At 38.8% G+C, this 22,912-nt stretch overlaps 1 protein-coding gene across 1 annotated transcript; it reads right to left on the minus strand.

Annotated features, from left to right (window-relative positions):
* Position 1: 1 nt before the first annotated feature.
* On the minus strand, positions 2-21,945 carry DDX43 (DEAD-box helicase 43). The gene is made up of 16 exons (XM_054280235.1): positions 21,627-21,945; positions 21,007-21,062; positions 20,499-20,631; positions 19,063-19,170; positions 18,430-18,511; positions 16,034-16,190; positions 15,830-15,948; positions 15,420-15,530; positions 12,724-12,865; positions 9,088-9,188; positions 8,263-8,350; positions 6,621-6,748; positions 5,926-6,035; positions 5,079-5,217; positions 4,258-4,345; positions 2-938 (listed from the first exon to the last, which is right to left on the minus strand). Exons 1-16 carry the CDS (start codon positions 21,943-21,945, stop codon positions 831-833), a joined length of 1,989 nt encoding a protein of 662 aa, XP_054136210.1. The 3' UTR covers positions 2-830.
* Between the last annotated feature and the right edge of the window lie 967 nt (positions 21,946-22,912).

The raw sequence follows: 22,912 nt of genomic DNA on the forward strand, positions 1-22,912 counted from the left end.
CTGGGAGTCTGTGTGACAGAACCTGACATCCAAATGTAAATTGTGAATCAATTTTATCTGGAAGCAATAAAAGCTGACCCTCAAATGTATTCTTTTTTCCATGACTTTGTTAACATTGCTCTAGTAAATTCTGGTTTCATTCCTTAAGCGAGAATATTACATCCACAAAAACCAAAAGTGGGTTTTTTTCCCCAGTTAGCCACAAACAAGTACTTTCTGTCATGTTCTCCTCCATTACAGGAAAATGCAGACCTCTCTCAAAAAATCTTGAGACACAAGTCTTAACAAAAATTACTACCAATGTTAAGTTTTAAAATAAGAACAAAGAAAACTTGCTTTAGCAAACATAAGGAACAGCAAACAGAGCAGTTTTCATTATCCTGAGAAATCCTGCATGCCAGCAACATATCAAGGCAAAGGTACAGCATTTTGAAACTACATTGACAAACATTGTTTACAATTAATAATCTGGTTGTCTGAATATAAAAGGAAAAATTATCTTTTACATTCTTATATAGCAATACTGCATATAACTAAAAAAAACCCAAACCAACCAACAAAGCCACAATATTTGTTTTTAACCAGTAGACAATGGCTTTAGAAGTTTCATACATCACACAAGAAAAAATTATGTGAAAATAATTTGCAAAACCAGATTTAGTCCTATATAAAGTTACTCCAGTTTTCTAAGACACTTTTGAGAAGTTTGTTTAAATAGGACAGGTACAGAAAACAATCAAACACAAAATGAAACTAATAAATTCAAGCTCATGGAATCTAACACTAATTAAAATCACTTTCTCTGTTTCAGTAGCTTCAAGGGACTACACTTATTTTGAGGGCTTTCTCCAAGGTCTTTGTATATCCTTTTCATTTTCTTTTCTCATTTGTGATTGTTTGTATCTTTCTGCCATTGCCATAAGCTCATCAGGAACTACCTATTAAGAAAGCAGGCAAAAAACCAAGGTGAATTTTAAATAAATCCAAACTTTCAGACTGCTTTATGAAAATGCTATTGATTTTTGTGCTCCCAAACTTGATTTCATTATTTATCCGGCTTCTGTCACTTTGCAGATTATTTTCTGTAAAAATGCAGAGAGAAATCTTTTTACGTAAGATTGCACTGAAATACACTGAAGAGTAATCATCATAGTGTCTCTGGATTTTCAATAATATATCTATACTTGTATCACCATATCTGATGGCAACATATAACCAGCTAATTACAACATTATAGTTCAAACAGAAATGTATCTTTTAGTTATAAGGAGCAGCTGGTAAAAACATCCAGTGCCACTTAAAGGTGATATCATACTATATACATCTACTGAATGTTGATTTGTATTAAATTCCTTATGGAAGTTTTAAGAACCTCTGAAGAGAAACTTTGTGACTTAAAAAAAGTGTTGTCATAGGAATGGTTCTCACATGCTTAGAACAAAGCAAAAAGACAAGGAAAGAGGGGCAGGAGAAAATGGTCAGATCTCCCACCACTGGGAGGTTGTAAGAGCACCTTACCAAGGTCCACAGGATTTTTTGGCATGTTTGTAATTATGTGGAAAAGGTGAATAGTATCATCAAAACACTCTCACCTCAGAGTTCTTAACAACTGAAGCCAGATGTGAAGAATTACAGACAGATTTATTAGTTGAGTGACAGTGATGGAGAAAAAAACCCCAGATACCATTCTTTTGCTCAGAACAAAGGCAGTATCCAACAAGACTTCTTAAACCAGGTTGGGAAACATGCTGACATTAATGCAATGTTTACTGCAAAAAGCACAGCGGGCAACTGTACTGTCAAGAGGTCTTGGATCACTGATCTGTCAAAGCCAGCCCACTTCAGCAATCTGCAATGGCACGTGGCTGTCAGTGGAAGTCACCCCTCCAGAATCAGTTTCCTGATCAGAGCAAAGGGCACTGTGTGAATATGCTATTAATGTGATTGCTCTGTGTCATTTGTGTCTGCCAGTGGCATAAATACAGTGCAAACAGCAGAGTACAAACAAATGTAAATATCTTAAAGTCTCCCTAAACGTGCTTGGGTTTGGCAGTGCTTGAACAGGTGGAGAACGCAGCCTGGACAAAAGGTCTGGTGGAGCAGGAAGTCACATTCCTCTAGTTTCCATTTCTTTTGTCAGGCTTTCTAATTGAGCAATGCTTGCTATTTGCTATCAGCAACTTTTTCTTGAGCTAGCATGAGGGCCAGCTCACTAGAATATGTTTTATATGCTGAATTGCTCTTACTGGTAAGCAACTATCCTGGAAAAATATGACAACTCCGGAAGAGTCAATTCTGCCTAAGTTTCAAACATTATTTAAAAATAAAGTTAATGTATCTCTAGCTGAAAGGCACAACAGGCTTATCAATGGAGATAGAAGTAATGAGACAAAGTTATTTTTCAGTTGAAACATGGGATGATTTTCTTCCTCAGTATCCCCTAGAGCTTGAAGCATAATTTATTCCAAACTAAAATCACAACAATTTCTTGCAAGAGTGGTTTTTGAGCAAGCACAAGTCAAGAGCAGGAAGAAGTGAGGATATAGAAACATAAAAATCTCAGTGAGGTAATATCCAGCCAGCATCTAGTGGCTTGTTGAAATTTTTATGAAAAATCTGTGTATCTGCTAAACATATAAGCTAGGTGAGGCTCATTCAAGTGAGAAAAGGATAAAGATGCCATAATTCACATGGAATGCTTTTCTTGGTATCACAGAGATTACTGTTTTTCCCTTAAATCTGTCCATGCTTGTTAATTAGCATTTATACGTAAAAGATTCCTTCAGCATGAAATAGGCACCTTTTTGTTGTACTTGTTTTTCTTCATATATCTGTAGATTCAAAATCACAGAGAACATTTGGCTAACAAAAGCAACTAACTTGTTTCGAAATCAAAGTATTCTGAGCCTTCAGTTCTCTCCTACTTTTACATAATGCTTCAAGACTGAAACAATGGTATTTCCATTTGTCATGAGAAAAAACCCCAACACTTTGTCTGTAGGGATACTTCCTTTCTATCAGACATAACTAAGTTTGAGAATAATGTTATGACTAACAGTAACTTCTGAAATCAAGGATTCAGAGTTCCTCTTTTCTCCTCTGAACGTAGACTTGCTCCCAGTTGAACTATCACACATTACAAAATACACAACCAGTTTGGGAACTTTGCAGCCTGCAGCTGGAGACAAGACTTGAAAGGTAAACATAAACTCAGAATAAAAAACTCAAGGCACCTCTAAAGTAGCTTCACAGTATCATTACTGGTTTCACCTCTTGTTTTCTGAATAAAAACAAAGCAAAAAACCCCCACCCCAACCAAAAACCTCAAATCTGCAACTTTAAGGAATTATTAGGTGACTACTCTTCTACATCTTTTTTTTCTCCTTTCCCCCCTCAAAAGCATCTTACTAGGCTTGCAATAAAGCAACATAGTATCCTTCAAAAAAGAGTTACAAAACAGAAGATTGAGGCGAAGTTCTAACCCAGGGTTTAAAGTCTGAGTAACTGTCTATAGTAAAAACCACAGATTCTAGATAAAATTCATTTAGTATGTACTCAAACTCCCATCCAAAAATCCAAACAAACAAACACTGTAACCCAAACAAACAACACTTCAGCTCAAGTGAGGACTTGAACTGGGGGTTTACTATAAATCAGGCAAAATGTTGTTCTTTGTTACAGCAAAAAACAGTAACACAATTATCTGTTTTCTCAGATATGGTATCAAGAAAAAATATGCTTCTTTAAAGAAAGAGATCACATTCCAGTTCCACTTCACATACTATTTACAAGCATCAGTAATAAAGCTTGGAAAAGTACGTGCAGGCGTCACAACTGTCAGATACAATAAACAGATAAGACAGTTGAGCTTCTTCTGATTACAAGTATTGTTAATATTTAGACCGTTAAACAAGAAATTGGTACATGCATCCAAAAGTGAAATACAAATGGAATAAAATTTTATGAAATAAAATAAACCCTATTATTTCTCTGCAGACCTCAATGTGTATGTTAAGTTACTTTTTCTTTAGACATAGCAGGCTTTGGTTAAAGTTCACAGTTCCTTCCTGGGACTCATTTGTAAAGTAAAATACAGCTAAGGCTATCTAGGAAAAGACAGACTAAAATATCCATTTTCTTTCCCTGAGACACCACAAACACTCACCAAGAAGGGTCTAAATAATCTTAGACCTCCACAACATGCTTCAGGTGCTAACCCAGAACCAATATAAATCTTACCCAGTAATGTATGCTTACTTGGTTTGCTCTTTCCAGAATGTCAGCCAGCTCGGACGCAAACCTCCAATCATTGCTCGTGACAAGTGTAACTGCCTCCCCAGAGCGCCTAAACGAGGAAGGAAACAACTGCTGATCCTCCAAACAACTCTGACCTAGGCAGTAATGAACTGCACCACAGGCAATATTACTGAGCTGATACAATAAAAGTGGCCTGAGCATTAACCCTGCACATGCTTTTCATAAAAATCAATACAGCAATTCACCTAAAATGGAGGAAATGCACAACTAATTCAGATTTTAGATAATAAACATAGCATAATGGCAACATGTTTAAGTATGAAGAGACACACATTCCTATCATGATTAAATGAGAAAAATCACACTTGTACTAGCCTGGGAAAGCAGCATCCAAAAGACCTACCACTAAACTACACCACCACGATCGTCTGCAGATTTTGAACCTACAGATGCTTCTTCCCAATGCGCGGTCTAGAAACTAAATAAATCGGCAGCTCACAAAGGGATAAACAAGGAAGTAACATTCCAGAATATCAATGCAAATTGTTTCTCTAATTCTTCCTCATATTTATACCAGCTTTCAAACACCCTTGATTCAATAACAGAAAAGCGTAAAACTTGCTTGCCTTCAATTTAACAGTGAATTCATTTAAAGACATAAAGCAGTGTGTTTCTAGAACATACTTTGATAGACTGAAGTCTGGACTCCCCCACCCCACATCACCTGCAGCCTCTAGAATTTGTCAAGAAAAACACCTATGTTGTGCATAAAACATAACAAAACACTGATAACACTTGACTGTTTTCTGCTAAACACCTACCCTGCTCTTCCAGTACGACCTACTCTGTGAACATACTCTTCAATGTTGCGAGGGAAATCGAAGTTGAAAACGTGAGTAATGTCGTGCACATCGAGGCCACGGGATGCCAAGTCAGTAGCCACCAATATCCGAACTTTGCCTACAGTTAGTATGGCAGGAAGTGAACAGGAGTTTATGGAACAAACAGCATATTGGTTTTCTAGCTTATAATGCACTTAATATTCTTAACACAAAGTAAAAATATGCTTGTTGAATGTCACACTGAGTTAGCGCCAAAAACAAACTGGTAAGTAAGCACCCAAAATGTAATTTTGCTACTATTTGCATATCACAAGTAGAACAGCAGAGTGCAGGAAAAGTAAGAAATATGCCTGGTTGATATAAAGAGTCTGTCCAAAGAACAAAAACTTCAACAACTATATTCTCAGCTGACACTCTTGTCACAGCACGAGTCTTTTATTAGCATGTGTTGAAGTAACTCTGAATTGTGTTCACACAACCCTACTAGCATAATCTGGAGCAGGACTGTTTCACTGAAAGCACCATCATCTGACATTTAAATTTACCTTTCTGTAGACATACAATGCCAATTTTTCCAGAAATGTCAAAAGCAAAATAAGCCTTACTTTAAATTATTAAACTCCCAGCCATTCAAACTTTTGTTGAAGAGCAATCTCTTTGTTTGCTGGGTCTTTTTTTGTCAAACAACTAAAGCTTTCTTTAAAATTCAGACCTCTAATATTTTAACTTCTATAGTACTAAAGAGACATGACACTTAGACAAGATTTGAACAGAAAAAACATTAGAAGTCTGGCCTAAACAAACCAGTACTTCAGTACAAACTCACCTTTCTTGAAGTCATCCAAAGCCTGTTCTCGATCACATTGCTCCCTGTTGCCATGAAGTGACTGTACTGGAATTCCTTGGATACCAAAGTCACTTGCCAAGTCATCAGCTCTAGGGTGAAATAAAGCAATGGCTCTTAAAACAGAATAAAAAAAAGAAACAAAGTAGCGCAGCATCTAGATTTAAATCAAAAGGACAGTAATGTGACAGCAAAAGCTAAATGTGTGCTTAAGACAAAATGTTACCTAGGTCAGCTGATACTTATTATAAAACAGGAAAGCAAGTCTAATCCACATAGAAATGTTTAACTTTATTTATACTTCAGAGGAATTCAAGATTATTTTTGTGTTGTTGACTCAAAAAGTTCAAGTATCATACAATGACCCCCACATTAATCAGGTCTTGCACGCACCAGAGGTGCGAGATACACATTGATGTATCCCCAAGAATCCAAACATCCCACTTGAGCTATGTGAAACTGAGACTTACCACCACCATTAACGATATCAAAAAAAATACAAACTGCTAGTCAGTCTAAAGGGAGAAATAAATTTAAAAAAAAAAAATACTAATAGCAGCATATTTTTGAGAAGAGCTATTACACTTGATAGTTCTTATGTGAACTAAGAAACTATTCAGTATTTCTGTTAGGAAAAAAACCCCAGACAGAGATGATACTGGGAAGTGATTACATACGTAAGCTTTTTGCCCACAAAAATGATGACCTTATCATTTGGCTTCATAGACTTAATGAAGCTATGCATGAAAGCTCTCTTTTCTTCCTCGGGGATAACAATAACTTTTTGTTGCACTGTGCTTACTGCCTGTCAAACAGCAAAAAGGGATGTTAGGTAGAAACAGATTACAATATTTTTTTCTGTTAATTCCCATATTGCCATGTTATAAAAGTAGCAATATATGATACCATAAAAACCCCTATTTTAATATGTATCAGTTTGGAGTTCAAACAATGCATATTTCTTACTTCCTCGTTGCTTTAGGAGAATAATAAAATTTACCTTTAAGCAATTTGCCAAACCATTTATTTGCAGAGATTTAACGGGTAGCAATTAGTGAGGTGAAAGAAATATATTATTAATGAAAAACATATTTAATTCTTTAATTTGCAAATATTTCATGTTACTTCAGAGAAAGTTGGAACAATGGCAGTCTTACTCGAAATTACAGGCTTTTAAAGATGCTGTAAATCTCTTTGAAATGATCAGTTCTAACTATTCCAATAACAGTTCATTAAAAAATTTACTCCATTACCTCTGAAGGTTACCACAGAATATCTAAGGTGTAACTAATAAGTAAGATAAAAAGCCTAGACATTATCGTGGCGTGGTATCATGATCTTGTGGCAAGAGCTGAAGATTCAGTCAAGTAGATAAAGATTGTCTCTTCACAGGAACCCTTCCCCCCGACCAGATTTGTCAGCTGGGAGAAGCTCCTGTAGAAAGAGATTAATGCCCCAGAGAATAGAACTACAGGAGCAGTGGATGTCTTTCAAATTCTAATCTTGACAAGAACTGCCCTTTGATAAAAGTTTAGTTCTGAACAGAACTAAAAGACAAAAAGCACACTTTGTCTCTATTTCTGCTGAAAAGTGTACTGGATACTAGGTTTCCTCATTCCCTATCGCTAAAAAAAAAAATGGAACTGAAAAGGAAACTTTCCTCAGATCTTGGGCAAACTATTGTTCCTGTAAATTCTGCTGGATTGAAGCCAAATACACATAGCTGCACAACAATGACACATAAACAACTACATCCACACGTTAGAAGTTCTGGACTTTAAAGACAGTTCTTACTCTAACACATACTTGCTGCTATAGACAAGTGTCTTCCAAGAGTTTAGTACAAAGCTCCCACTCCATTTGAGAAAGATACAGGTAGGAAACACGAATTTAGATAAGGATTTGTATGCATTAGAAAGAAGATCTTCAGAAGGAGAAAACCAAATAAAGAACAAGAACTTGCTGAACCAGAATTAAGGTTGCAAAACCAAGGGATCACACAAAAACATTTGGCATTGTGAAGCAGAACATTCAATATGATTGATACTCATTCACCTGTTATGTCTTCTACTGAAGGGCTAAGACTTTTAGGTGTTGTTACAGCAAAAATATTGGTGTATACTTTTTAAATTTTTCTGAACTTTTAAGGAAACTTTAAAATAAATAGCACGGAGCTGTTTCTTGAAAGCTCAGATGATTACAAGAGATACATGCATTTACTTACATACAGTTAGTTACAAGCAAAAAACCTCCTGGCTTAAACATAAGCTCTTCTACAAAAGGAAGGGGAAAAACCAAAAAAAGAACAGGACAACTTACTGCTAAGTCAAGAGTGCCAACATACACAATCATGGGATTTTTCAAGTAGGATTTTGCTAGGCGACGGACACCATCAGGCCAAGTAGCACTGAACAGAAAGTGAAGAGGAAAACACACACACATGAGAATAGCATGCCAAATCTTCTCCAATTCATTAATTTCATCATATTCTTCTTTTCTTTCCTCTCTTATACACCAGTGAAACACATATGCAGTAACAGTATTGAGTTTAACTAATCTTAAATTAATAGTAAACAGCACTTGAGTTTAAAAGGTCATTTTATTGGTTAAAAGTACAGGCAACAATTATGGAACCTTCCTAGTGAAGCCTCAGCTGAGGTTAGTTGTTGAACAATACCCAATAAGCAAGCTTCTCGTCTGCTTTCTTAAACAACAGCTTAAATGCAAAATACAAGAACCAAAATTATTGTTGGGATATTTGATTGTTAAGTTTCCAAAAGCTGCATAATTTCAAAATTAATCCAGGTACAGACTAGCACAGATACTGATCAGAAAGTCAGGAAATACATTTGGTCCCAGAAGGAGAACTGTAAATTGGCATTTTAAGTTGATATGGCAAATTCCAGCACTCTGAGGATACCTTCCTTTTTTCGGGATAACTCAACTGTCTTTCTATTTCATGTAAAAAAGCAGAAAAGACAGTACAAACTGAAAAAAAAAAATCTGTCAAATGACTCATCAGGACTGACTAGACCAAATTAGAAAGAAAACAAGTAAAAATTTTAATGACTGACACATTTGTTTTGAAATTGACTTGTTCAATAACCTTATGTTTGAGTCCTGAGCACTATCATGTTTAGATACCTCGTCATAACAGTTTGTCTGTCAGGACGCACATCTATTAGGATCTTCATTATCTGAGGTTCAAATCCCATATCCAGCATTCTGTCAGCCTCATCTAAAACCTGTTCAGAAACAAAGTTATTTATTCTGCCTAGTTCCTTAGATAAGGGTTTGTTTCAACAGGACAATACACAGAAAAAGATTTTAATGGTGACTGTTTTAATTGCAGAATTTTCTCCATAACTTACTGCAAAACCTGTCGAACTTGTATTTTACCTCTTCAACTTCCTCGACACTTTTTCATTCGGTATTATATTTGCAGGCAAAACAAGAAAATTCACAGTTCCTTTAAGAGCATTTGAAGTCAATAAAACAAAAAAACAACTGTTTGTTTTACCAATGATTAGGTTGATGGCTAAAACTAAGCACAAACTAAAAAAAAAAAAAAAAAAACAAAAAACCCATAACCAATCAAACCCAGAGGGGAGCAACCTGGGGAGCAACACACATAAATGGTTTGCAATTTTAAGGGGAAATCTCATTTCTACCTCATAAGATATCTCATACAGGACCAAAATATCAATTGTCAATTTAGTTCCTCATTACAAGTAGGAAAAAGCCAGAGCACACATTCTGGCTCACACTAGGACACTGCACAACTCCCAGAGCACAAGCTTGTTTTGTCTGGTAAAAAAGGCCAGAATTGAACAAGAGAGCTGGAGGTCTGAGAACATCTCTTTGGAACTAAAATGCTTTATAATATACAAGGACACTTGTGAATGTTTTCAGTTTCATACAAAGAAAGACTGACATCTGAGACTCATTTATTTTCTTTGATTTATAGAAACTCTATTTGAAAAGTAAAGTTACATGGATTGTTCTTTTAAGTATTGACAATTTCTAGACACTTAGGTGGGAATACAAGGCATTGATGATAATCTCTTTCTACTGTCCTAATTTTGCTGTTCCAGTATTCTCTGATATTTTATTATATTAAAGGGGTTTAGTACATTATTTATGTAAATCTCTGAAACAACCAAAAATTATCAACTGAGAGACAAGACAAGAATTCTATTTCTTGGTTTAATTCTCTCTATTTTTAGAGGGCTCATGGAGGTGTCATTGACTACATGACTTCTAATAGAACAGCAAGGCTGAAACACCACTAACTTTACGTAGAGTTGGCTGCTATGCCTTTTTCAGCAGTAGAAGCTTTCTTTGCTATTAAGGTCACTTGCTGCAGAGGAAAAAGGAAGCATCTGTGCCTAATTGATGGATCTGGTTAATGGATGGAGCTGAAATTTATTTTTCTTGCTTCTGATAGCTGCTTCATTAAGAAGGCTGCAATATATATCAGGTAGCTATTAGTACTGATTTTCTCAAATGTGTCACAGCCCCATCCTGGCTTATAATCTAAATGCCCTTCAATGCACATAATCTTAGGTTTCTTCTTATCTTTAAATATACACATATTTATTTGTTTGTCAATATTGCTCATTTCAGTTCTATTTCTTGGCAAAAAATTCTACAAGTCAGTTCTTCCTTTGAAAATTATTTCATTTCTTCTTCCCTTTCTTTTAAATCAGTTATTGGTTAGTTTAACACCTTTTTTTTTTAATTGAAGAATAAAAGCACTATTGCAATCTACCTTTTACATCCTCCTTCATGATTTATATATATACTTTTAATTACACTCTGTTCTAAATGTTTCCTAATTATTCATGCACAATTCCAATTTCCTTCCTTCTGCTTTATCAGCATGAAGTCCAAAGAATTAAGATTACTTCATCAGACTGCTGATGAATGAATACTGATTTACACTGAACACAGGCAAAAAAAGCATATTTTCATATGACATGTATTTTGAACAATCAAAAGGCTGTTTTTGACAGAATCTACAACATTACTTCTGAAAAACAGCAGTCTATCCTGAATAAATGGCTTCCTAAAAATCTGAGTCAAGACTTGATCAACTTGATGGTTCTGTCAGGCAAGAAGAGAAATTCTAACCTCAAATTCACCTTGGGTCCTAATTAGTACCTAATTAGACATAATTACGAGAGCTTGGTTTTTTGTTGTTGTTTTGCTTTACTGGGGGGTGTTACATTTAGTTGGGTTTTAACAATTGTATCCCAGAATCTGACCTTGGAAGTCCTTTGGGAAATAATTGTATCATATTAGCAAGTAACACTCAGTTTACTTTGGGAACCTTCCGAAGACTCAGTAACATCTTTAAATGAAAACTGTAAATGAAGCTCTTTAATGAAGAGTGTTCTTCATCCAAGATGGAAATGTGAAATCTATTACCATTCTTTTTTCCTAAAGCAAGGCCGGAAGATTAAATTATTTGTTGGCTGAAAACTGACAATGAAGCTCTGGAAATAGAAAGCATCATACATATTGAAAAGCACAAGAAACAGGGATAAATATACAGCATGATTACAAAAAGAGAGAATTTTCAATGTCCAATTTCAATGTCCATGAGGCTATGGTAGCACTGAATTCCCTTAAAGTCTGAGGCATGAGACTCAACCATATCATAATATATGGTTCTTGCATTGGTTCTCCTGAAAACATTTAACTGCTAATGTAGCAACAAAATTGTCTCTCCTCCTGCTTCACATCACCATATTTTTCAATTTGATAGTTAATTCTTTTTAGCAGCATCACACTTCAGTATGTGTGCACATACTGAAACATGCTTTTGGTTCAATACCCACGGAACCAGCGTGTGCCTGTGGTATGACTACACTCCACCTTGGCAGAAAGATGATCTATGTTTCTATAGTTCTCAGAATGCAGGTTTTCAGGCTCTGTTCTCTTCCTGCTCAGCAATTACATGTGAATCTTCTACAGAATGCTACTCTCCTGTAATAAACTTTTTTCCCAAATGGCCAAATTTATAATGATGTTATACCACCATTGGTTTTGCCAGTAAGCTCACAACTATCACTTAGAATTGGAGCTAACTTGTTACAATATGGAGAGAATTTAACTCTCACAGAATGGGTGACAGTGGGGTGGACAGAGAGCATGGCCAAATTGTCAAACTAGGCAACAAGTTAGACAAATTGTCAAACTCGCAGACAAGTAAGAAATAAATTGAATAATTGAATATATAGAAGCATTTTACAAACAGCAATGGTCTTACCTGTTCAGCACAGGAAAAGGCAAAAATGAAATGAAGACATAAGGATTATAATAACATTTATAAGGCTGTTTTCCCACTGAGATCAAAAGAAAGTCAGTCCCCCAACATTTAAATATCTGTGTCTGACTCTGCTACCACACAAGTTCTAAAAAAAAATTGAGACACTGGTAACCTTTAAAAAGAAAGGGAAAAGACAACTTCAGAAAGGCATTTCATCCATTAGTAACTAATCCTGACAAAATGAATTTTAGAATGCCATTATTGAAAAAACAATTTAGTATCTTAAAAATGCTTGTTGTGCTAGAAGCCTATTTTTCCTAGGGAATAGTTCACATCTGCAATGCAATTATAATAAGTATGAATCATCCCTCCAACACAATTTCAGTGTTAAGCTGTATTGTAATTAATACTTTGGAAGTTCAAAGAAAACTCCATTAAATCTTAAATTGAAACTGAGTCAACCATTTCCCAGCTGGTGCATTACTCATTGCATATCAGTTACTTGCCAAATATGTTATGCTCTTCAAATTTATGAAGTTGTTCATCTGAAGATCATTCAGTCTGCCAGGAGTAGCAATAACAATATCCACACCTTTGGTAACCATGTCTATCTGTCCTTTTCGGTCCCCACCACCATAGACGCAAATACTGTAAAATAAAAGTTTTACAGACATAGTGTATTAAATTTCAGCTAAAGTCAATCCTTTTCAAATACATGCCACCATGTTGCTTTAAAAGTGTCACCTGGGATTAACAAGTGCGACTGACAGTATTGCAGTAATTAATAAAATTAACACTGAATGACATTCCCTCAACAGCTCAGCAATAGTTGTGTGCTGAAACTGCAGTGAAAAAAATCATGAAAGGGAAATAGCTCATATGTTTTGGGTTGTTCTGAAAATATTTACACAAAAAATAGATGAACATATGAAAGGATGCATGATTTTCCTAACAGTACCATCAAAAGTGATATGTTTTGCTGTTGAGGTGACTCTAAGACTTATTCAGAGCACTACACAAAGTAAACAGAGACCCCTAAAAGCAAGTTTCAGAGTACAGTAACATCTGTTTAATTGCTTAAATGAAGATCTACACTTAGCAGGTTGGTGGATGAAACCCAACTGCGGAAGGAGCTGATACACTCAGGAAAATTAGGCTTTTACCAGAAGAACAACAAAGGCTAGAGAAATGGGCTGATGAAAACACCATAAAGTTTAACAAAAAAAAAAAATTAAAGACAGAGATGGAATATACCCCATGACTCAGGGCCAAACAAAACATTACAAAAAGATGTGTGTGGGCTAGAACCTGAACATTATTCAGCAAAGTAATCTCTTAGAAAAGAAAGCCACGTGTGTTCTATGGAGAAGATAGCAATAGGAAGTGTAAAAACAATATTGGTCCATTACAGGATGAGGATGGTCACCTCACAAGCAGGGACAAAGATGAGGCAGAGCTGTTTAACATGTTCTTTGCCACTGTCTTCAACACAGATGATGCACCAAGGGGATTCCAGTGCCCTGAGCTGGAAAACCATAATGTGAGAATGATCCACTCCCAGCTGAGCTGCAAATTATGCAGGACCTGCTGCTCCAGCTGGATTTCTACAGATCTATGGGGCATGATGGGATTTGTACAAAAATTCTCAAAGAGCTGGCTGATGTCATTGCAGTCTCTCTCAATGATTTTTGGGCGGTCTTTGGAATCCAGAAAGGTCTCTGATGAAGTTATGAAGAAGATTATTCTGGGAGGTATTGACAAACACCTCTAAGACAATGTAGTCACTGCCCACAGCCAGCACAGCTCTATGAGGGCAAAGTCCTGCTTGTCAAGCCTGACTTCCTTTTATGACAATGTAACCCACCAAGATGATTGGTAAAGCCAGTTGATGTAACCTGTTTAGATTTCAGTAAAGCTTTCAATACTATTTCTCACAGTTTCTTTCTGAACAAAATGTCAATCACACAGCTGGATGAAGACACCATGGGATGGGTCAGCAACTGACTCACAGGTCAGGCATAAAGGTCAGGCATAAACTGGTGACCTGTCACTAGAAGGGCCCCATCCTTGGCCCTCATAACATCTTCATAAATGACTTGGAGGCAGGAATGGAAGAGGTAGTAAGCAGGTTCACAGACAATACAAAACTGAGAGGAGCTGCTGGCTCCCTCCAGGCCAGGGAGGCCCTGCAGAGGGACATTGACAAATCAGAGGGCTGGGCAACCACCAATCACTAATGAAGTTCAATAAGGGAAAGTGCTGAATTCTGCATCTGGGATGGGCAACTCTGGATGTACAGACAGACTGGGGAATGGGATACTGAAAAGCAGTGCCAGGGAAAGGGACTTGGTCAATGGCAAGTTGAACATGAGCCAGCAGTGCCCTGGCAGCCAGGAGAGCCAACCCTGTCCTGGGGGCATCAGGCACAGCATCACCAGCTGGGCAAGGGAGGGGATTGTCCTGCTCTGCTCTGCACTGGGGCAGCCTCATCTCCAGTGCTGGGGGCAGCTCTGGCACCACAATGTAAGAAAGACATTAAACTATTAGAGAGTGTCCAAGGAGGGCAACAAAGATGGGGAAGGGCCTTGAGGGGAAGCTGTGTGAGGAGTGGCTCAGGGCACTGGGCCTGTTCAGCCTGGAGGAGACTGAGGGGAGACCTCACTGCAGTTACAGCTTCCTTGTGAGGGGACAAGAAAGGGCAGGCACTGATCTCTGCTCTGTGTGACAGTGACAGGACCCAAGGGAATGGCCTGAAGCTGTGTCAGGGGAGGTTTAGGTTGGACTTCAGGAAAAGGTTGTTCACCCAGAGGGTGGTTGGGCACTGGAACAGGCTCCCAAAGGAAGTGATCACAGCACCAAGCTTGACCAAGAGTTCAAGTGTTTGGACAATGCTCTCAGTCACATGGTGTGACTCTTGGAGATGTCCTGTGTAGGGCTAAGAGCCAGATTTGATGATCCTTGTCCCTTTCAACTCAGCATATTCTGTGTGATTCTTCTTAGCTGTCAACTCAGAAGGAAAAGAAGCAGAAAAGCTTCATAAACTTTGACCATGAGATTAGTCAAAACATAAATTCTGAAAACTGGGAAAATATAAACCCTGCATTTACTACTATCTCCTCCCCTCTTAAATGCAATTATTGGAGTAGGTATTGGTAGGAGAAAAAAAGATACTACTTAACAAGCCAGTGAAAAGCAAGACTACCTTTTAATTCCTTTGTATGCATACTTTGAACACTCTGCCTCTACTTGAAGTGCCAGTTCTCTAGTGGGAGCAAGAACCAACATTCCAGGCCCCCCACGCTGATCTTTGGATCTGCAACAAAGCATATTTAGAATGTTGGTATATAAGGATGGGCAAAGTCCATCATGCTTGACACTGAACATTTTTATACTGTTCTAAACTTCTCCCATACACTGCTGCTAATGGAATGCTAATTTGTCTATGGTGACAAATTTGGTGCTTATTCCATGAGATTTATATATAATTTTTTTCAATACATGATTTTTATCTTCATTACTAGAAAAATCATCTCAGGAGTTGGGTGCAGGAGGAAGTAAGTGCAGGGGGAAGTATTCACAGTTAAACAAATCAGACCTGTGAGCAGTCCTTACGTTGGCTGTGAAGTCAAGTGAATGAATCCAGGCATTAAGTATGCTAATGTCTTCCCAGTACCGGTCTGCGCTATCCCAATAAGATCAATTCCTTGCAGTATAATCGGCCAAGCCTGGGACTAACATAAAACAACAAACACTTAAATGTAGTCTCCATTTTTCTCTTAAGGTTCAGTTAAAGAGTCATCAAAATTGAAGACATACCTGAATTGGTGTAGGCTTCTGAAAACCAACTTTTCTTATATTGGCCATAATATCAGGATAATGCTCAAATACATCTTCAAATTTACAAACAGGATTGGGAATGCAGCGCTTTTCATCTTCTTTCAAGTCATCACAAGTTATATTATTATTTTCTTTCCTATATCAAGTAGTGCAATTGTTTTAAAGTCTCATTATCTGAAAAATTGGAGCTAACATAAAAGACTGTGTATCTTAATTTTTTTTAAACTCCTTGAATAAGAAAAAACATGTTCAGGCTCTTGAATGGGACTGAATTAGTCTTCTACCTTTCTTAAAAGATTTTCTATAGGAAAACTTCTCCCAAAGGTATCAATAACCATTTTTTCTTAAGAACAACTGATTTGAAGTTATATATGGTTATTAACATGAACTGCACTCCTATCAGGCTACAATTATACCTGATTACAAATTAAGTAGGTATGACAAATTTTTAAACCCAAAGACAACCCAGAATTCAGATGAATTGCTTCAACTTAACAGTCAAAATTCTATATTCTGACAAAAATTTCACCCAACTGTTTTCAGAGCAGCTGCCTGCATACTCTAGAGAATACCAACTCAACAATTTTGGAAAAAGAACATGACCAGTAAGACAGGCTCCAAAAAAAAAAATGCTGGAACAACAAGTCCCTAAAAGCAGGCAAAACCCAAATCACAACTCATATAAAAGACTATATTAAAAACTGCTTTTCCAAGTCTTCCTCCAATTTAGAGCTATTACTATGTTGTCCTAGTTTCAGCCCAGGGCAGAGACAATTTTCTCCCACTGGCAATGAGGGGAGCTCGAAGCCATGCGGGCATGGCTACATTGTTACTCTGTATCACCCAAATCATCACTGGGGGTGAAGGGGATTTTCACTTTCCAGGAGAAAGGGGGTGTGGTTTCCTGTGGAAGAAAAAGGAACAAAATGACCATGGAGGGTCATTGCCTTCTCCCAGGAGAGCAAATGGTGATTGGAGAGGTGAGGGGGTGTGGATGGTCTGACCAGCAGACTTGGCATCATCGTTTTTTGTTATCTCAGGCTTGGGGAAAAAAACATGGGCACGGACTTCCATGAGCATTTTTGCATGCAATCACCTTTTATACAACGTTTTTATTAGTGTTGCTGCTGTCTTTCTTATCTCATTGATGTTTTCCAGTAAATTCTTATTTCAATCTATAATCTCTGCCTTTTTGTCCCTCTCTTACCAAAGGGAATGAGGGAAGGGAGTTGTTGCTTAAAGCCTAATTTCCATCTGGTTTTAAACCATGACACCTGCATAAGCATATTGATTTCAGTCCTGTACTCCTCTGAAGATTACATTCAGTAAAAAGCTTTTCTTCAAGTAGGGTGTAAACTAGGAAAAGAATGAGCAATTCAATTTTCCCTCATGTTTATAGAATTATTTCTTTTGGTTGCACCTTTTTTTTCCTTAAAGCAAATGAATTAGATGAAGTAGGAAAAAAATTCCTTTATCAGACAAGTTCTATTCCTCAATACAATTTTTTAACCTACAAGAACAATATTCTGTAATTTTCACTAGCTCTAACAACAACACATCCATATACTTTAAGGAAAAAGGTGAAAGCATCTGGAAACAATTCCATGCTTTGCTCACTGTGGCAAAGTTTCTCTGGCATGCAAAAAAAAGACATCTTGCAAAAAGCAAAGTAATAAAAAGCTAACACTTCAATAATGTTCACTGACTTCATTAGAACTACTAAAGAGGGCTGTAACTATTACCAAGGCCTGAACCAAACCACTTGAAACAGATGATCTGTTTTTCCTTGCAAGGTAGTGATAGAGGTTGCTGGATCAAAATAAACAGATGCAGTTAACTGAAGCATGTACTCACCAGGATGTGCTTGTAAAAACAAGACAGATAAAAAAGGAAGACAACAGTAACAAAAGTTGGAATTTGGTTTGAAGATAGTTTTGACTAAAAAAATGCAGGGGAAAAATTGCAGCCAAAAGAATTGTGGAATTGTTATGGTAGAATTGGTACAATGGTAGAATTGTTCAACCTGTGAACAGTTCTATTTGGAAGGACCTAGAAAATGTGAACATACTGTCTTATGAAAGGCAAAGAAACAGCCAAAAAAGTTGGCGAACCATTATGAAATTTTTCTTTCTGAAATTCAACTAAATCAAACATTTTTAGAGAAGTAGAAAATCCATGAGGTTATTTTTTCAGACAACTAATAATCTCATTTGCCAGTTGTTTCATTCCCAAGAAAGAGTTCTTAAAAAGATCAAGTTGCTACAAGACCCCAGAAGTAAAGTCTCTGTCTCAGTATTTCATCTCCCACCTTCTAGTCTCTCTAGTTTAATAGTAATTTTTGCCAAGCAGGTGATTCCCTGAAGAAATGATCTTACCGCCACAGTTCCACTTCTTCTTGTGACATAGATGCAGTCCTGGCTGATTCTTTGTAGAAGTTTTTCTCAATTGGAGGCAAGCCTTAAACAATCAGAAAAATCCCACTTGAATCAGCAAGAAATAATACAGAGTCAATGTAAGTCTGCTAAAGCTTAAGATGGAAAGCCCAGGGCCCAGAAAGTGCCTTGAGCCAGAAGACTAGCTGGAAGTGACGGAAAACCAGTGCTCATGTAAAAAGATGAGGGCTGAGACAAACACTTCAGTATCTGCAAAAAACCTACTCCCCCACTTTTAAAGTTCTGAAGTAGTATCTACCAACACATACAGTAGTATATTTAACAACTCCTAGTTTGTTTTTTTATTTTTTGGTGGCCACATACAAAACAAGACCATTTTCAAAGGATGACATTCAAAATACCACAAGAGTATCAGGTTAAAGTCTTGGCACTGTAGTCAGTATCCTTCATGACCATGTTGAGAAATGCTACCATGGCCAGCTCACTGCAAATATGTCACTAAGTTGGGCTCTGAAACATTCAGTCATCTCAAAGCAAGTGTCAGAAAAGTTCAAGCACTCCAACAGATTTGTCACATAAAGACAAGTATAATACAATCAAAATTGTAAAACTAACCTGCCCACTTCATAGATTCATATTTGGCCCTGTTTTCTCGAAGAGAGGCCCAGTTAATTACTGGCTTCTTTGGGTTATTTTCAGGCTTGATAATGTCCAAGGTTTTTCCTGCAGAGTTAGTAACAAAATGCTGCTGTTTGATGGAACAAACATGGGGAGAAATCTCCCCCCAAAACAAACATGTTTTCTATTGCAGGCCTCATATTTTAAATATACATGAAACATCTATATAAGTGGAAAATTATTTCCCAGATCTCTGCCCTGAAACATTGCTAAAATGTGTACAAATTCAGTTTTGATAAAAAAAGGGAAACATTTCAACATCCTTAGCTACTTAAAGAAAGTAATGACAGGGTATGACATGGTTCTCCAGCTATAAACTAGGTTTGTTGTGCTGCAAGGTTTGGAAAAACTTGTGAAACCAGTAGATGATATGCAGAGAGAAAGCTTTAACAGCTAAAAGAGCAAAGCCTAAAGCATCCAACAACATCACAATAAAGTCTAAGTCTAGTTATATTCTATACTTCTTTTTTGATGAGATTAACACATCCTAAGTAAGTGCAGTTTAACCTGAAGATATAAATAGCAACACAGTTGTGTGGAAAATTAGTGGAAAGGCAGGAAACATAGGGATAACACTGTCACAAATCCAAAGGTAGCTTTAAATATTTCTAGTCTCTTGAAACATACTCATCCACCTTCTGGGACACTTCTAAAAAGGAAACACACAACTATTCCAGTCCTTATTCTAATGCTGGAACATAATTCCTGGATCCCTTCTTCCTCATCAGAGCATCAGATGAACAACTGTGGATGGTGTTTGCCTGTGCAAAAAACTGGTGGGAGCACATACAAGACATACCAATAACAGAGGCAGCATCCAAACATGCAAAAATGATTTCTATATCCATTGTAACACAGCTACCACAGGAAAGCCTAGTAAAGCCAGGCACAAAGTGCAGCACCAAATCTTGAGACATTAACATCCCTTGAAAGCAGTAGGAAGTCAGCATGGCCGTGCTATGACAGATTTTACAGACTGTCTTTACAAAGGTTTACTGAATTGCAATGCTCCACAGATACCAGATTAAAACTTGCACTACAGCCAATATTGCTACTTTGGAGGAATCAAACTGATAATGCAAAAACCAAGGTGGTATAACATTCTGCATCCATAAAATTGTTGAAAATACACAAGAACTGGTTTTCATGGAATCCTGGCAGTTTGGTGCGAGGGGGAACTGTCCATAGTTGAAAAAAAGGGGGATATCTTGGTATTTCTGTTTTAAGAAGATGCCATTGCACAAGAACAAGGTTTAAGAGGTTTAAGTTAACTTACTTGGCAAAATACTAACACTACAAAAAGACTCCAGCAAACTACCAAATATATGGCATACAATCAATAATATTTTTTCCCCCAACCTCACATTTCTTACCTTTCTCTGTCCCACCTCTGACATAGTTTTGTCCAGAACTTGTAATAAGATTGTCAATCAACATCTTGGCTTTGTTTTGCACATCAATGCTGCCAAAAATCTTTACTTCAGATTCATACGTTCCTCTTGTAACCTATGTTCAAAAACATCACTGAATATTTTTTCATGCTGCAAAGACAAATATTTTACAAGAACACATACTGAAAACAATTTTTGATCTTTTTTTCCCTGAAGTTTAACTTGTTCTATGAAAAGACCCTTTAATCCCTTTTCTAAAAGAGAAGGAAATAAATACAAACTTAAGGAAAAAAATCAATAACTTTTTCGTATTTTCACATAATATCCAAATTGCACCCTCAATTCCACTTTCTTTACACCAACTCTAAAACAGTGGCATTATTACAGCTATTGTAACACCCTTAAACTTCCTTCAAATGGTTTACACAGAAACAAAACCAAGTATGTCCCCAAAAGAGCCCATTCCTTGACAACATACAGCACATGGTACCTTTATCCTGGAACCTGAAGAATCCTCAAGTTCTTTAATTTTAGTTCCACCTCTACCTGTTATAAAGATACACAGCAGGTATTACAGAGATTTAGGACAAACTGCCCAAACCTACACATTAATTGTATGTATTTTGTTTGTGACCAAACCCTGAGACTTTCATACGAGTGCGTGTACCTACAAATAAAAGTACTTTTGACATCAAACCGTTGGAGACTGTAGGTAACTCTTCTGTCAATTAAACAAATGCAAGGTTTGTATGTAGGGGAATGCCCTTCAGTAGAAGAGATGGAGGAGTAAAACTAGATCCAGAGACTGTCACCCTTCCTCCATGGGACTAGAGGGGCTTCAGAACACTTGCACACTGCTGGCCTTGAGAAACAGACATCAACTGAAACACTTTAGGGTGGACAAGTTTCCCTGGCGAGCGGCAGACACTGCAAGAGCAGCCTGCCGGGCCCAGGTGGATGGAGAGAGCCACACGGAACTGCGAGGGCCCCTCCGCGGCCAAGCTGACGGAGGGCTGGGACCCACTCCCTCAGGGCACGGGGGGGACCGGCTCCTCCCCACCCGCTCACCCCAGGGGTCAAGCACCCGGCCCGGGGGTGCACCGGCATTACCTATGAGAGCCCCGACCAGGGCGCTATCCAGGTGGAAGCAGAGCGGCGCCGCAGAGTCCCGAGCCTGACCGGCCGCAGCTCGGGGCGGCCGCTGTGGCGCCGCCCGCCTCGGGCCGCCGGAGCCTTCAGCGCCTCGCGGCTCCCACCCTTCCCCTCCGGCATTCCCCGTGCCCTTCCCCCATCGCCCGCCGCTCTCCCCGGAGCCGCGGCCCCACGAAGGGGTGCTGGGCGACCAGCACAGCGCCCCGGCAGCAGCGACGGCCCGCGGCCAGTCCGGCGCACCCAGCTCCTCATCGCTGCTCGCGTCCCAGTCCGACATGGCGGCCACACCCGCCTCGGCCGCCCATGCGGAGGGACTTGGCGCGTCTCAAGCCCGGGGCGCGCTGATTGGCCGGGGCTGGCCGCTCTCTGAGCTGTGATTGGCTGGCTCCGCAGGGGGGCGGGGCTCTGTGGCTGACCCTGCTGTGTTTTCGGGAGATGACGGAGTCGGTTCGGCTGGAAAAGGCCTCGGGGACCATCCCGTCCTACCCGCGATCCAGCAGCGGCCTGTCAAACACACTGTGGCACTGAGTGTTTAACACCATGCCACGTGCAGTGGTTCCTTAAGCACTTCGAGCACGCTGACTCCCCCGCTCCCCGGACAGCCTGTTCCAATGCCCACTCAACTCTTTCTGCAAAGAACTTCTTCCTAATGCGCAACCTAAACCGGCCCTGGCACACTTTGGGACTGTGTCCTCTTGTCCTGTCACCGGTTGCCTGGGAGAAGTGGCCGACCCCCACCTGGCAACAGCCTCGTGTCAGGCAGTTGTAGAGAGCCGTAAGGGCCTCCCTGGGTTTCCTTTGCTTCAGGATAAGGAACCTCATTTCCTTCAGCTGCTCTTCACAGGACTGGTGCTCCACACCCTTCACAGCCTTTCCCTTCTCTGGACTCCCTCCAGCACCTCATGTCTTTTCTGCAGCGAGGGGCGCAGCACTGGAGAGAGGACTTGAGGTGTGGCCTCACCAGTGCTCAGTACTGGAGGGTCATTGCCCTGGTCCTGCTGGCCACACTATTGCTGATACTTTCTGATTTCCTCTCTGCTCCTCTGCCAGCACAGGGGAACCCTGGGTTGGGCTTAGCTGAGGAAGAGGAGGAGGCAGCAGAGGCAAGAACAGGGTTGAGAACATGTGGGAGGCAACAAAGTCTATAGGGTGGAAGGGAAAGGCAGGCAGCCTCAGGGGAGGCAAGGGAGTGAGAGTGACACTGTGTAATTTTGCCAGGTGCCCAGGCTGGTGTCATGCTGATA

The sequence above is a fragment of the Melozone crissalis genome, unplaced genomic scaffold (assembly GCF_028551555.1).
Source record: "Melozone crissalis strain CALT ecotype California unplaced genomic scaffold, PUWL_Pcris_2 ptg000027l_1, whole genome shotgun sequence".
Lineage (NCBI taxonomy): Eukaryota > Metazoa > Chordata > Aves > Passeriformes > Passerellidae > Melozone > Melozone crissalis.

What these genes read in the sequence shown, in the direction of transcription:
- DDX43 (XM_054280235.1), bottom strand. Translation starts at nt 21,945, where the DNA reads ATGTCGGACTGGGACGCGAGCAGCGATGAGGAGCTGGGTGCGCCGGAC. An exon ending in TGAATCTATGAAGTGGGCAG is followed by an intron (nt 18,512 to 19,062) that starts GTTAGTTTTACA and finishes TGATTGTTTAAG; the next exon opens with GCTTGCCTCCAATTGAGAAA. An exon ending in TTTGGATGACTTCAAGAAAG is followed by an intron (nt 5,218 to 5,925) that starts GTGAGTTTGTAC and finishes TACTAACTGTAG; the next exon opens with GCAAAGTTCGGATATTGGTG.